At 43.2% G+C, this 14,576-nt stretch overlaps 1 protein-coding gene across 1 annotated transcript in view; it reads left to right on the top strand.

The window, feature by feature from the left end:
- kcnh2b (potassium voltage-gated channel, subfamily H (eag-related), member 2b) overlaps window positions 1-14,576 on the top strand; it is a 234,958-nt gene that overhangs the window by 119,190 nt on the left and 101,192 nt on the right. The window contains exons 3-6 of the mRNA XM_078291397.1: window positions 9,588-9,743; window positions 11,336-11,543; window positions 12,271-12,599; window positions 12,935-13,146. Coding sequence (XP_078147523.1) covers window positions 9,588-9,743; window positions 11,336-11,543; window positions 12,271-12,599; window positions 12,935-13,146 — 905 coding nt within the window. The remainder of the gene's footprint in view (window positions 1-9,587; window positions 9,744-11,335; window positions 11,544-12,270; window positions 12,600-12,934; window positions 13,147-14,576) is intronic.

Raw genomic sequence — 14,576 nt, 5'->3', positions numbered from 1 at the left:
GACTGCTTGTACAGTGCCACTTCACACACTGCCTCCAAAGGACGGCAAGGAAAGAGTTGTTGCGCCCTGCCACCTAGTGGTTTACTACGACCGGTTTTGAATGCTATCCATGGATCAGTAAGGTTCAACTACAGACTGAAAACTTTGGTACACAGCAACCTCATGCCCCTTCTAATCATGTGATACTCTGGCCCTGTTTCATTAGTCATTTTAACAGGCCCCCCTCCACTTCCCCTTGGTTCTTGCTGATACATATTGTAGCAATGGCCACTTGCAGAGCTTCTTCCAGGGAGGTCAGAGGTCAGGGTGGGATACAGAACAGCATCACTGCAGCTGGTAGGGATTCAGTGTCTTGCTCAAGGACACTTCAGCAGGGAGGATGCTTGTCAACACAGGGGCTTAAAGGTGGATTCTGTATTTGTCGGATGTCGGATCTCTCTCTCTCTCTCTCTCTCTCTCTCTCTCTCTGGTGTGATCTTTAAAATTTCTATAGGGAAGTCATTTTGGGGATGAAGTGGTCAAAATCTTGCAATGCACATCCATCTTTATTCATTAGTAATTTAGCGGGGTAAAATATATTTTCCTTTTGATGAATGACACTTTCAGGCAATTATGCAAGGGAGGTTGTCAACTTGGCCTGAGCGTTTTGGATTTAAGCAGCGGCCCTTTGGCTCTGAAGACGGCCAGAAACAGAGCAAGCCTTGCCAGTTGGCCTGCCGCCAGCCAGCCTGTACAATATTTAGCGCCGTCTCAATGGATCTGTGTAAATGAAGATCGGCCGTGTTGCTTTTTTTTTTCTTGTCTTTTTCTGCCAAAGAGTGATGAAGCGGAGGAGAGCGTGTCTGTGAATGAGTCTCCCCGCCTCTTCCATTCCTCTCTTTGTCATTGTGTGTGTGTGTGTGTGTGTGTGTGTCTGTGTGTGCATATGCATTTGAGACAGAGAAAATGTGATACAGAACAGAGCAGCGGAGAAGAAACCCAGCTCACATCCTCATCCTCTCACAACTCTCATTTCTCTCTCTCTCTCTCTCTCTCTCTCTCTCTCTCTCTCTCTCTCTCTCTCACACACACACACACACACACACACACGCTCTCTCTCCCTTTGTCTGCCTCTCTTTCCCTCCAAATGTTACCCAAGGAATTCTCAATGTTAAGTGTCTCTCTTGTCTGTGATGGACAGTAACCATAAGCTAATGGTTTTCCAATATGATATCTGTGTTCTGATAGAAATACAGATAGATACCAGCACTCTTGCAGAATACAAATCCATCCACACCGTTTGCGAGTTGAAACAGCTGTGGGTTACGTAACCGACACTCTTCTTTGACAACAGTGTGAAAAATAACAAGTGTTTTTGTGCTCTGAAAAGCTGCCATGCTTCCCACTTCAACTGTCAAATCCTGTGCAGCAGACAAATGAGTTTCTGGTTGCCGTTGAGCAATTAGCTGGTTTTGAATTTGCTGTCTGCCAGAAGTGATGTGTGGCTGGTTTGCTGAAGCACTCATTGCCAAATAACTTCATTTCTTTTGTAAAGCTTTCTCACGCAGCAGTGAGACATTGGTGATTCTAAAAAAAATAATATGCTTAGTGATTTTCTATTTGGAAAAAAATAGATTTAGGTAAAGACGGAAGCTTATGCCTGCAAGACACACAGTTACTTAAAGGGAGAATCCGACCTAAAATGATTCCCATGATCGTGGATAGTTCAATCAGTCTGGTGAACATGAACAACTTTCCCACACAGTAGAAAGCAGTGAGCTGGGATTACAATCTGTGATCTGTTCTGGTGTTTCTTGCTTTTCTGTTGGTTTGCTCAGTGGCCTGCCAGCCAGTGTGTAGGTACGATTGTAGTCCACTAGGAGGTGTGGATGGGTTGTAGATTTGACAGGGAAATCCCCATGCGGTGCTCATGCTGCACTCATAACACATGGTAAAGACGGTAGAAATGAGCTTCCTGCTTGAAAATACTGTTCCTGTCAGCTTTCAGTAAATACTGTTTAGGAACATTGTTTGGCAATGGAACCCAACTTCCTGAATTCTGACATCAACTGTAAAACTGTTTTACAAATAAAACAAATAAAATGGTTGATCTTCATCATATAAGTCATTTTGGGACTCACAACTCTTAAAATCCCATGGCAGGACACAAGTCACCTGCTTGATTTTTCATTCATCACTCACTAAGTGCATGTGTGCCGAGTGTGAAAACAAAGTCTATAGAAAACCTCAATCATGGTGTTCTGATGGCTTCAGATGGGTTGAGACCTTTTTTTTTCCCATGTGACCTGAATGCAGCATTACTGTGCCTAAGGTACCAATTGATTTTTCTAAGCCAAGTCATATAGTGAAACATCACACATGAGCATGCACTACACACACATGCATGTACAGACACCTTGCACTCTCTCATTATCATTCCCTTTCTCTCTCTCACACACACACACACACACACACACTTGAAAACCCACCCACACTTTTGTTTGCTTCTGTCTCTCTTTTTCTCTCAAAGCATATAGAGGGGGAAACAATAACTAAATAAAGGAAAAAGAAAGAGAAACATCTTGGTAATAACAATAAAAGTAAACGAGAAAAAAGTGAACATAAGATTATAATCAAATGATTAAACAAATTATGCACGTGCATTATGTGCTCTGCAATATAGTACTATGTACAGTCCTATATGTGCACTGGTTGTATGTTTGTAGAAATACAATCATGTGAGAACAACTATGCATCACCATTACACTTTTACAATAGTACCTGAAGTACCGGAAAGTAGGTTAAAAAAACACATTTCTACTTGTTTTATTTGACTTCTGTTTTATTTCTCTCTCTCTGATCCTCTGACCCCTCCTCCCCGGTTGAGAAGTCAGGAGCCGGTCGATCGAGAACTAATCTGTTTTCCTTTAATCCACTTGTTCCACAGCAGAGATTATAAACCAAACTTCTAATCCAGCACATTGCAGGAAGCTCAGAGGCTGAGAGGGAAGAGAGATAGGCTCCTTTTCTTTATTGGAGAGGATGGAGAGGTGTCTGTCCACCTGTTTTATTTTTTCAGGCTCAAAAGGTAAAAAAAGGCAAAAAAGTGGAAACCTCCATGGGAGAAAATAAATGGTTTCGCTTCAGAGCGGTACGGGGTTTGACATGGGGTTACCTGGGGCCGGCCAAATCCATGTTTACTGTTGTCAAATCCTCTCTCATCCCCGGATAAGCTGTGGGAAGATGTTCCTGAACAGCTAATCCGCCCCACCTTCTCCCTCCACACCACCGGGCAATAATGTGCTATCCAGTCCAGTGTGGGTTCACATCAGAGTTCCCCCCACCAGTGAACAGGTGGGTGTGTCACGCTGCCTGAAGGAGCTGCCAGCCCACCTTGAAGAATTTTAGAAGTCCGGGTTTCAATGGAGAGTTTCAGTGTCCCATGATGGTCTGCATGCTGTTTCAGAGGCTCTTCTACTCTGACAAGAATGAAAGTCTTAATTTACCTTTTCTGTACAAGAGCACAAAGCAGAAACAGCACTTTCCATATAAGAAGATGAAATAAAACACTCCTCCTAAAGTTTTTTCCTTTCTTCTTCTTCTTCTTCTTCTTCTTCTTCTTCATCTTCTTCTTCTCTTTATTTATGTTATTTTTTCTTTCTTTGTCCTTCTCTTTGTCACCTGTTGTTTTCCCCTCATCCTTTCTTTGTTTCTTTCTTTGTTTCTTTCTTTCTTTCAGTTTTTCTATTTGTCTTCTTTCCCTCCTTCCCTCCTTCCTCCTTCCATTCATATTCTCTTTCTTTTTTCCAGTCATTCTGTCCTTGTCTTTCTCTCATTCTTCCCTCCTTCTTTTCTTGTATCATCTCCCCCCCACTACCCTCCTTACTACCCTCGTCCTTCTTTCTTTCTGTCCTTCCTTCATTCAGTCCTTCCCCCATTCCTTCTTTCTCTCATTCTGTTTGTTTTTTAGTATTTCTGTCTCTCTTTCTCCCTTCCTTCCCTGCTTTCTTCCTTCCCTCCTCCCTTCCATGTTTTCTTCATTCTTCTTTATTTTCTCCTTTCCTTCCTTCCTTCCTTCCTTCCTTCCTTGATGTCCTTGTCTTTCTGGCTATTCAGTCATTTCCAGTGTGTGGACATCATCAGTAAATCCCTGAAAAGTGACTGAATCCATTCAGTCCATCCAAAAGTAATTGAATAGTTTCAAATAGCGCAGGAATCTGACCCAGGTTGGCTATACCATCCAGGGGTCAGTTGTCATATAATCCAGTCTTTGTTTTTTTAATCAACATGTTTATGATTTCTTTGAGGATTGTTTGAACCCAGGTTACAAGGCCATAGCTGTTTGGTTCTCCCTTGGCGTGGGATTGAAATTTTATCTTAATCTCTTTCAGGGAGGTCAAGAGGATAACCAGGGTTGTGTTCATCTTCACTATGCCATATAAAACAGTGTGTTCCTTCATGGTGGAGCATAAAAAGAGGTTCGACCATTGGAAATACTCATATATTTCTGCTTTGTCAGAATAGCAAGCAATAGAAAGACACACACACACACACACACACACACACAAGAAACTGAAAGTAAAAATAGTGCAGTAATAGTAACCAAAAATATCAATAGAGAAAAAAAGTGCTCCAGTGGGTAGCTACTCACAAGAAAATCAACACATGTATAAAACAATATGAATCAACAGTGGAAAAACTTAAACTGTCTTGCTAACTTCGCTATCTTCCTGTGTAAACAAAACAAGTTACGCTCAAAGTCTCGCGGGAAGAGAGATCTTCTGCTAGTGAAAGTTCTTTCTGTCTCATTTTTTATCTGTTTTACCATCACTTTTAGGATAATGCTAATTGCCTACGGTTACTTAACATACTGTATGCTAAAGCGTTAGCTTGCGCAGCGGACAGAGCTATCTACTGGAGACACAAAGATGGTTTTGGTGCCAATCCTCTCGTCTCATATTGGGTAAGGAGACCAATGGGACAAACTCCCAAAAAGTCAGTGTGGTCCTTTGAAGTTTAGCAAGTCAGTTTGGCTTTGTGGACCAAGAGTTTTGCATATTGAAACTTGAAGAAAACACACAGACTGACTCAACTTGAGACGCCTGGTCCTGCCGGTCCTTCATGAGCACTTTGCGCTCTGAGCTTTTTTTGGCAGCGTTTTGTGGAGCATTGTGTTAATCTGCCAGAGCGCTGAAAGGCAGTGCTGCTGAATCAGATTATCAGATGGTACACGTTGAATTGGAATCCGTCCAGCCGGGACATTTGGATGAAATGGCGTTTGCCCTGTTAACCTCAGAGCTCTATTCATTTCTGACACTCTCCGAGGAAATCTTTTACAGTAGGCAGAGAGGGTATAGTAGGTCACAACAAATAGGTCTGGATGTACCAAAAATATCCTTAATTTTCCCCACGCTGCCAAATCCAGGACACACACACACACACTCAGATAAACACACACATATACACTCGTGCGTGCATGCATTCGCAAAAGTACACTTGTATATATACTGTACAGTACAGGCATGCATCCATGTACATATGATGATTGTATATTATATATGTATAATTTCAGCACACTCGCGTGTACACACACACACAAACACACACACAAAAGCAAGCACATAAGAGTGTCCACATTCCAGATTTATAACAAGAACTGACAATACTGACTGTGTCTTATAGTGTATTAGTCATTTTAAGTGGGGTTGGTAAAAAAAAAAAAAGAAAAACATAATGAATTGAAGTTAAATCCTCTTTTGTTGGCATTTAATCCTATGTGTGCTTGTGTGTGTGTGTGTGTGTGTGTGTGTGTGTGTGCGCGCGTGCATAAGTACACGTGTATGTTTGCATCTTTTTGTGTGTGCTCATGTTTGTGTATGTGTGCACATGCGGGCACGTTTGTGTGCGTGCGTGTGTGTTTACGTGCACATGTGTGTGTGTCAGAGGTGCCTCCAGAGCCAGGATTATGGTTCACATCTGTCGTCCACAAAAACACACATCACGCTGTCCTGTGCCTCAAAAGAAACATTCACAGCTCTCCGCTTTTATACGTCGGTCAGGGAGGCTGCCTAGTATTTAAAGGGTTGATGGTTCAGTCTCTGGGACTGATAGTTTTCAATAATGCCAAAGTGCCGCTGAGCAAGGTCTCCTAACCCCCATGTATATATGTAAACCAGCTACAGTAACGGAAATAGTGGTAAATACTACAGTATGATACAACACAATGGGTAGATTGTTCTTGTGTCTGTCCTGGTAAAAATAAATAATACCCTGCGTACTGTAAGGATTATTTTGGAAATGTAGCCTAATCTCTCACAGATGACTCATTATGTGGTTAAAATTAGAATCAGTACGGGAATCCACTCAAATACTTATTCTAATTGCCAGATAGTAATTTGAGGTGTTTTATTAGCATCTCCTACAGGTATTATCAACCGTTATTTCAAGATCTGCTTTTTTTTTTCACTCAAATATGTTTTCAAGGAACAAGTGGTCACCAGTTTTTTTTTTATATAATCTTACTATACAGTACACATGAGTGTGATCCCTCTTTTGCATTCCTGATCACATTGGTGATTATAGAGATATCAAAGTCAACCTACTTACTATCTCAGCTATAAATGCCAACATTTGGGCTGATATTTCTCCACATCTGACCATATTGTTTGTTTGTTTTCATTCCTGTCATTTTCAGTTATCTGTGCTATGAAAGCTGAAGTGCAGACATGGCCAAGACACAGATCTGTGTGTTGCCACAGGTTGGGCAGGTGTCTGAAGAGCTTTCTGAAGGAGCGTGATGCTGCAAAAAGCCAAACATCTTCAGCGATGAAACTGGCTCCAACTGTGTCACAGCTGTGGATGATGCAGGCATGAATGAACACGACGAAGCCTATGAATGAATATGAGACAAGGCTTTAACCTACACACGTGCGCCTCTGCGGATAGACGTGGCCAGATGGTGTAATCCTTTAGTTTTCCCCGTGTTTTATATATTTTTTTCCCCCCTCTGCTTTGGGATTATGCTGTTGTCCAATCGGATTTCTGCCCACTCTCCAGTGATGATGTGAGATGAATGACAGGCGGGTGGGTGAGTGAGGCAGGCAGGCAGTAGGCACACTGTACATTGGTGTGTACAGCATACCGGGTCGTCTGTTAGCGCTCCACACTGCTCCATACACACCGCTCTGCCTGCCACTCCCAGTGCCAGTCACTGACCATCACTAACCAGGTAAGAGAGGGGAGGGACAACAGACAGGTGTGCTGAGAAAGGTAATGCCAGCACTAAATAATAACTCATTTGAATTCAATTATAGGGATCAGCTTTAGTTATCATAAAAGTTATCAGTTATCATAAAAATATTAGCACAAGATTTCTAGAACTAATCTGTTTACTGACCACACATTACATAGCATGCTGGAATTCCCCAAAATCCGATGGAATTCCCAAAAATCCGATCCAAACTGTGACCTTAATAATTTTTAATAAGCTCTAGAATTATTTTTTACATTGGACAATCGGCGAATTTCACTGTATCTTTGTTGTGTAAAGTTGTTGTTATTAGGTAAAGTAGGACAGGGAGCTGTAAGGTCCAGAAAGAGAGCTTAAAATGGATTTATGTGATGATGTGTGACACGTGAGGATACTGTATGTTGCTGCCGGATGCATCTGGGATTTCCTCTTTAGAGACAGAGTGCTTGCTGTCATTTTGAATACATGTCTGATATTTGAGAGAGAAATTGCAATCCTTTTTAAATTCTGGGTTTGTGTCATGGAGCTTGATTTGAACATCCTCTGCAGAAAAAAACTTTCCAAATAGAACAAAATCCCGTTAGGATTTTTCGATTTGCACCAAAGTGAATGTTGTGATGAATGTTTTGAATTCCAATCACTAAGCTTTAACAGATGTGTTGCAGTTTTACATCTGTATCCTCCAGCTCCTTTTGATTGAGTTTCTTTTCTTTTTAATTTTTTTTGGTGTGTTTTTACTCTTTATAAACCAACACTGCAACCAGTTTTGACCAGTTTGTAGTTTTATTTTAAATGTAGAGGTAGCGGACATTGCTGAACAAAGGCACAGCACTCTAAAACATTTAATGGGGATGTCAGCATTCAATATAACACAAAATTTTCAAAACGGTTGCAAAGAGTGGGGTCATAAACTCTAAGGCCGTAAGCTCAGTGAATCTTCCCTGGATTCATTTAAAATGCATCCAGATAATCCATGTTGAATATTAAGACTATCGCGAAGGTAATCCTCTTCCACTTTTAGTTATTCTCAGACTGGGTCTCAGTAGTAGTATTGATTCTGTCATCATGCAGTCCTGTGTAGTTTCCTCAATCTGTTCAATGCCAAAAAACATTTGGGTCTAATTTGAAAAATCGGTCAAATGCGGGACAAAATCAAATTAGCTCACTAATGAACACACACACACACACACACACACACACACACACACACACACACTCAGCTAACACCAAAGTGTGTTGGTGTGTTGTTGCTGTATAAATACCAGATGACAACTGAAGCGTGCAGCAGCTTGTCTTCCTTGTGTCTGATGAGCTGATGGGTGTGTGTGTGTGTGTGTGTGTGTCCTTGTGTTTGACGCCGTCTCCCATCCTGGTTGACGGTTCAAATCCCCAGTGACGGAGCTTATACTCTTTTCCCACCCAGCTGGTATATCCGGGCCTATAGGCAGCGTGGAAATCTCACAGCCACTTACGGTCATGTGTAGTCTAATTTCATGCTTACTTAGCTGTTTTAGCGCCCGTGTGGCAGATTAGTGCGAGTATCCGTCCACGCGTGGAAGCGTGTGTGTGAGCTGATTAAGCACGGATGCGCCTTTCATGCAGAGAGAGAATGAAAAAGTGTGTGTGCATGCAAGTGTGTCCCTGTGATTAGTGATAAGTATATATGGTTGCAGTGTGTGCGTATGTGTGATTACTCAGTGAGTGCGTATGCTCATAATGCATGAGGCAGTGTTTCCCCATACAGATTTATGTATATGGGGGCAGGGCTCACAACAAGACAGACCCACCATAGATAGATTTCCTAACCTGACAGTCATGAAAGAAATAATGCACTCAGATGACTTTAATAGTGATACAAATTAAAAGAGTCTAGCTCAAACTGACATATTCACATTTTTTCAATGTTCTGCTGCCGCCTGTAAGATACATAGAATCAGCAAAAAAAATATTTTATGTTGTATTTCTAAATGTTGTTAACTTAAGGATTTGAGATACTGGCTGGTGTGTGTGTGCATGTGTGCATCCATGTCTGTGCGTGTGTGTGTATGTTTCCAGTATTCCCCATACATAGCTTTATTTGTAGTGGCCCACCTCAATGTCACACAGCCCAAACTGGCCTAATAACATGATAAATGAACAGAGCTTCTTGTGCTGTATGTACACACCATGACAAATGACCTGAGGTCCTGTAGCATGGTGCTAACAGCGTCAGGGTGAGAGGTTCAGTTCCCACTGGGGCCACCCATACTAAAAATGTATCCACTCATGATACTGTAAGACGCCTCGGATAAAAGCCTCTACCAAATACAACCGGTCTGACTGTCCCTTCTCTCTCTCTCTCTCTCTCTCTGCCCTCCAGGTCAGTGCTTCATCTGTCTGGTGGACGTGGTGCCGGTGAAGAACGAAGATGGCGTGGTGATCATGTTCATCCTCAACTTCGAGGTCATGTCAGACGACAGACTGCGAGACCCCAACCAGGAGCTCAACCACCGCCTGCCCACCTGGCTCGTCACCGGTAGCTACTGACTAACCTCGTCTTGGTGTCGATCTCATTACTGAAAAGACTTTGGCCCATGTCGTTGTAGCTGTTTGCCACGACTGGCAAGCTGGCCGCATGGCGATGGCGATCCAGCAATGTTTGAGAAAGTTTGTAAAGACAGAGCAGATGCTTTGGCGCAGCATGGCTAAAACCAGGCCAGTGGGAACAAAGCATTAGATCAGTACAGTTTGCATAGTTAAATGAGGAGCTCAGAGCATCATCGGCACAAATATATCCTGGGCAGGAGAATACAACAGCTGTCTACCAGGCAGCAGCCATCAGTCTGGAAGCTATTATGAGTATACAGTATGCACAGAGTGTACAAAAAAATAAGGAACACCTTAGCCCTGTCGAGTCGCAACCCCTTTTGCACAAGTCATGTTTTGATTATCTCAATGTGTAAAAATCCCACCCCCACTTCATTTACATCTCCCCTGAACGAGTGAAATGGATCTAATAAGAAAAATCAGTGAGAGATCACAACTGTCACTTTAAATCACCTGGATCATTTGTTCATTTTATTTTGTGGAAAGACCAGATGGTCCTAATATTTTGCATAATTGTTTTATATCATTCCTCTGAAACCTGGGTATTTGTGTTAGATCAGGTTTGACAAAATGCTTTTTTTTCATCAACTTGACCTGCACTTAATTTTCAGCAGGGACCACGCAGTGGAACAGCCTCTGAAGTGGACATAGCATACATTTTTACCCACATGTGTATAACAGATGCATCTGGAAAAGTCTCCATTTACATGTTTTTCTCTCTACTTGTTTTTGTCATTCTTAAGTTCAACTAGAAGGCATTTCTAGTTTCCAACAATTCTTCAACTTGTTGTTACACCCAAAGACATCATTCCTATCATTTGTCAAGTCTCAAATCAAGTCTCTATCCCTGTTAGACTCATATCCATCCATCCATTTTCAAGCCGCTTATCCTTCAGAGTCGCGGTTGTTAGTTTCACAGTTATGGCTAAAAAATTAATAATCATCTAATGGTGAAAATCCCAGATCCGGATCACCACCAAATTGTCCCTTGGCCCAAAGTCTATCTGTCCTCTAAATTTCATGGAAATCTGTTCAGAAGTTTTTGAGACATCCTGCCGACAGACAGACAAACTACCGAACAAACAGGAGTGAAAACTTGACCTCATTGGTGGAGTTAAAAGTGTCATTTTACATTATGAGAGAATTTGATACTAACACTGATTGCTGGAGTGGGAGTTTCCTGAGGGCAACGTGAATTATACAGTCCATTTGTCCCAGATTCCCGTAGATTGTTTTTGAAGCAATCAGTCTTTCAGGTCTGTTCGGCTCAACGTGACTCAATTCAAATCTCCCTCTCTCCTCGCTTGACCTTCACTACCTCTTTCCTAATCTATCTCTATTTATTTTTCTCTCTCTCCTTTTCACTCTCCTGGTATGTCTCTCCCTCCTTGCAAAGGTTGACATAGGAATTCCACCTGTTAGTTCTCTTCCATCTTGAAGGACAAGACTTAGTCACATTATTGAGCCTTTTCTTCTATCTTTCATCCCCTCTCTCTCCATCCATCCCCTCCTCTCTGCCAGGTCGTCCACGAGGCTTCAAGCTGCGCCTTCCCCTGCTGCGCTCCCTGTCCAACAGCAAGGCTTCTCTGGACGACCCCGAGGCGGGCCGCATCCCCACCGCCCTGCCGCTGCACCCGGACCAGCCCAGCCACGAGACCCTGGCCCTGGGGGAGTTCTTGCCCCTTCCCTCCTTACCGACAGACCACCCGACGAAAGTCTGTGGAAACAGGTAGGCTCCACCGATTACTGTTGACAAGGGCTACCAGAGGCTTTCAATAAGAAAATGCATGTATATGGGCTTGCAGTTGTTATCAAGTGTCAACGCAACTGTACTTTAGCGATTTTTCGAAGCACTTCAAAACAGAATGGATATGAAACAATACAGAAAAAGGAGGATTCTTCAAGGGTTCTTTGGTTCAGGTAGTGTTTCTATACAGAGCTGTGATGACTTAAAGAACCGTCTGATTTGTTAAAATTAAAAAACTCGCAAATTCAAATAAAAAAGCCAATATGACTCATGAAGTTATTTTAATGCTGCTGATTTGGAGCATTTCCTGGATTCTAAAGTGTTTTTTACAGCACTAAAAGGTTCTATGTAGAACCATTTGAGCATGCTGCTGTAGAGAACCTTTCTTTATAGCACCAAAGACTTTTCAGCTAAGGTACAAGCCTGAAGAATCATTTTCTGGTTACTGCATAGAACCCTGTTTGTTATGAGTGTACTTGTCCTTTAACAAGCTACAATCCACTATTTTAAGATTTCACACTTTTTCTCTGCCAGGGTCATTTGCTCCCAGTCATTACAAGTTCCAGAGCTGGTAGGGATTCAGTGTCTTTCTCAAGGACACTTCAGCAGGGCGGATGCTTGCCGACACGGGGCTTCAACCCGGCCCCTCTGCTGCCCAAAGGTGCGACATAAATAAAGTTCACTCATTACGTATTCCTCTGTTCCCTAGGTCGACTCTACAGAGTTGGCCGGAAGACCGCCAGGAGGACCAGCGCACCTTACTGAGCTCCGAGCCTCCCGTTCCCCCTCCTCCGCCTCCTCCGCACGCGGCTCCGCTGGTGGGTCCCCTCACCCAGTCGTCGCCCTGCGTGGTGCCCCACCGCCTCAGCCTTAACCCGGACGCCTCGGCCTCCAACTGCTCCCTGTCGCACAGCCGCTCGCGGGAGAGCTTCCACAGCATGCGTCGCGCCTCCTCCGTGGACGAGATCGAGGCCATGAGGCCCGACTGGGACCGGAAGAACCGGAGAGGGAGCGTCCGGCTGGCCAGCAGCAGCACCGGTGAGAGAGAAAGAGAGAGAGAGAGGGGGGAGGGAAGGAGGAGGAGAAAGGGGAAGGGAGGAGAGAAGGAGAGAGGAGTGAATTAGGGGAAATGGGGTAAAGGTGGCAAAAAGGGAGAGAGAGGAAGAAGAAAAGCGAAGATGGAAGGGGGATAGGAGATGGTAAAGAGGATGAAGGGAGTAAAGGGAGAGGAGAGAGGGAGAGGAGGGAGGGAGGAATTTGAAGGACAATGACACCTTTTTATTTTTGATAGTCATAATCAGAAGGGTAAGTAAACAAAGTACACGGGTCCCAAACTGAACTAAACTCTGTCTTCCTTGTGTGTATATTTGCAGGCGCGGTGAACAACAAGTCCAACATACTGAACTCCACGTCGGACTCGGACCTCATGCGCTACCGCACCATCTCCAAGATCCCTCAGATCACCCTCAACTTTGTGGACTTCAAGCCCGACCCGCTCATCGCGCTGCCCGCCGGGGAGATGGACATCATCGCCCCCTGCAAGCTCATCGACCGCACGCACCACGTCACAGAGAAAGTCACGCAGGTAGGGTGGGAGTTCAAGTCTGAAGTGTGCGTGTGGTACAGCGCGGGGTGAAAGGCTGTGTTTGTGAGGTGTGCGTGGGTGTGTGTGTGTGTATGGATCAGCTTCTTCTTGGTGATACCTTTGTGCATGTGACTCAGTGTCTTTTCTATACGCTGCTGCAACACATCAGACTGTGGAGTGCTATATAGTGGATCTAGATGGGGCAAGTTTACCTCATATTGCTATTAAAAAAACAGTGTAAATACAGATAATATGTTGAATTGGTTGATTCTGTCTAAGCTCATAGACTCTGAGTAGGGGATGCGGTACTATTTATGTGTGTGTGTGCACATATATACATGTCTACGTGTGTGTATGTATATTCATGTATGTGTGTGTGCTCTGAGGCAGATATGTAACTCATTTAGTGTAATTCACTTAGCACCTTTGTTCGCTGTAAGCCGACTTGTGTTCCCGAGGCGATAATGCCTGTAGCGGCAGCTTAATTGAATGAGAAGGAGATTGATTGAAGCTCTGATGAGACGATGGCTGAGGGTTCGCACGGCGGCGTAGGAATCGTGGGTAATTGACTTAGGGAGAAACAGAGGGAGGAGGTATGGGACGTGTTGCGATGTAGCCACTTAATTTGCTCATCCTCTCACAAGCCGCTGTTCTCCCACTCCCACTTCCCAGTTATTACAGCAAAGTCACTTCCCACCTTCCCTCACCGGCTGAAAATTCATCTTTTCAACAAGCACCAACTCACATCACCTTCTCCCTACTGAATCACATCCCTCTCTCTAATTGCTGTAAAAAAAGATATCCTTCTACCTCTCTCTGTAGATCTTATTTTATTTCTTTTCCCAGTGCTTCTCTCTTACATAATCGTCTCATGGTCAAAGGAATTTAGTGCACAATGGCTCTGTCCCTTGTGCTTCTAACCGCTGGGTGCTTGTACTGGTAATAGGAATTGAAGCTTATTCTGCTGTTGCACTCATTGTAAGTCAATCTGTGTAAGAGTGTCAGTTAATGCCTAAAATGTAGAGTTGTATACGGTAGAATATGAAGAAATGCAAACACTGGATGTCATGTATGTTTCACCAGCGAAAGTGAAACAGGTAAAATATGATTCTGCCACTTAAATCAGAGATGGGTTGTAAGAATGCATTGGCCCTCATTCATCAAGCTGTTGTGCGATCAAATCTGATCTTCATCACAAAAGTCGGTATTTATCAATTTATCAATTTATCAACATCTGCTCAGAAACACTCATATCAAAGAACTACATATTGGTGTTGCACATGGAAAACTATTGGAATTACAGAATATTAAAGAATTTTGTCATGTTCTGTGACAAAGAGTAATGGCATATTAATTCTTCTTCTGCTTATTATGGATTTTTTTGCATCAGAAGTATGAATAAATACCCCACTTAAAGTCTCGGAAGATGC

Source organism: Centroberyx gerrardi, chromosome 22 (genome assembly GCF_048128805.1).
Source record: "Centroberyx gerrardi isolate f3 chromosome 22, fCenGer3.hap1.cur.20231027, whole genome shotgun sequence".
Taxonomy (NCBI): Eukaryota; Metazoa; Chordata; class Actinopteri; order Beryciformes; family Berycidae; genus Centroberyx; species Centroberyx gerrardi.
The sequence above is the reverse complement of the archived record's forward strand: the minus strand, read 5'-3'. Positions and strand labels throughout refer to the sequence as shown.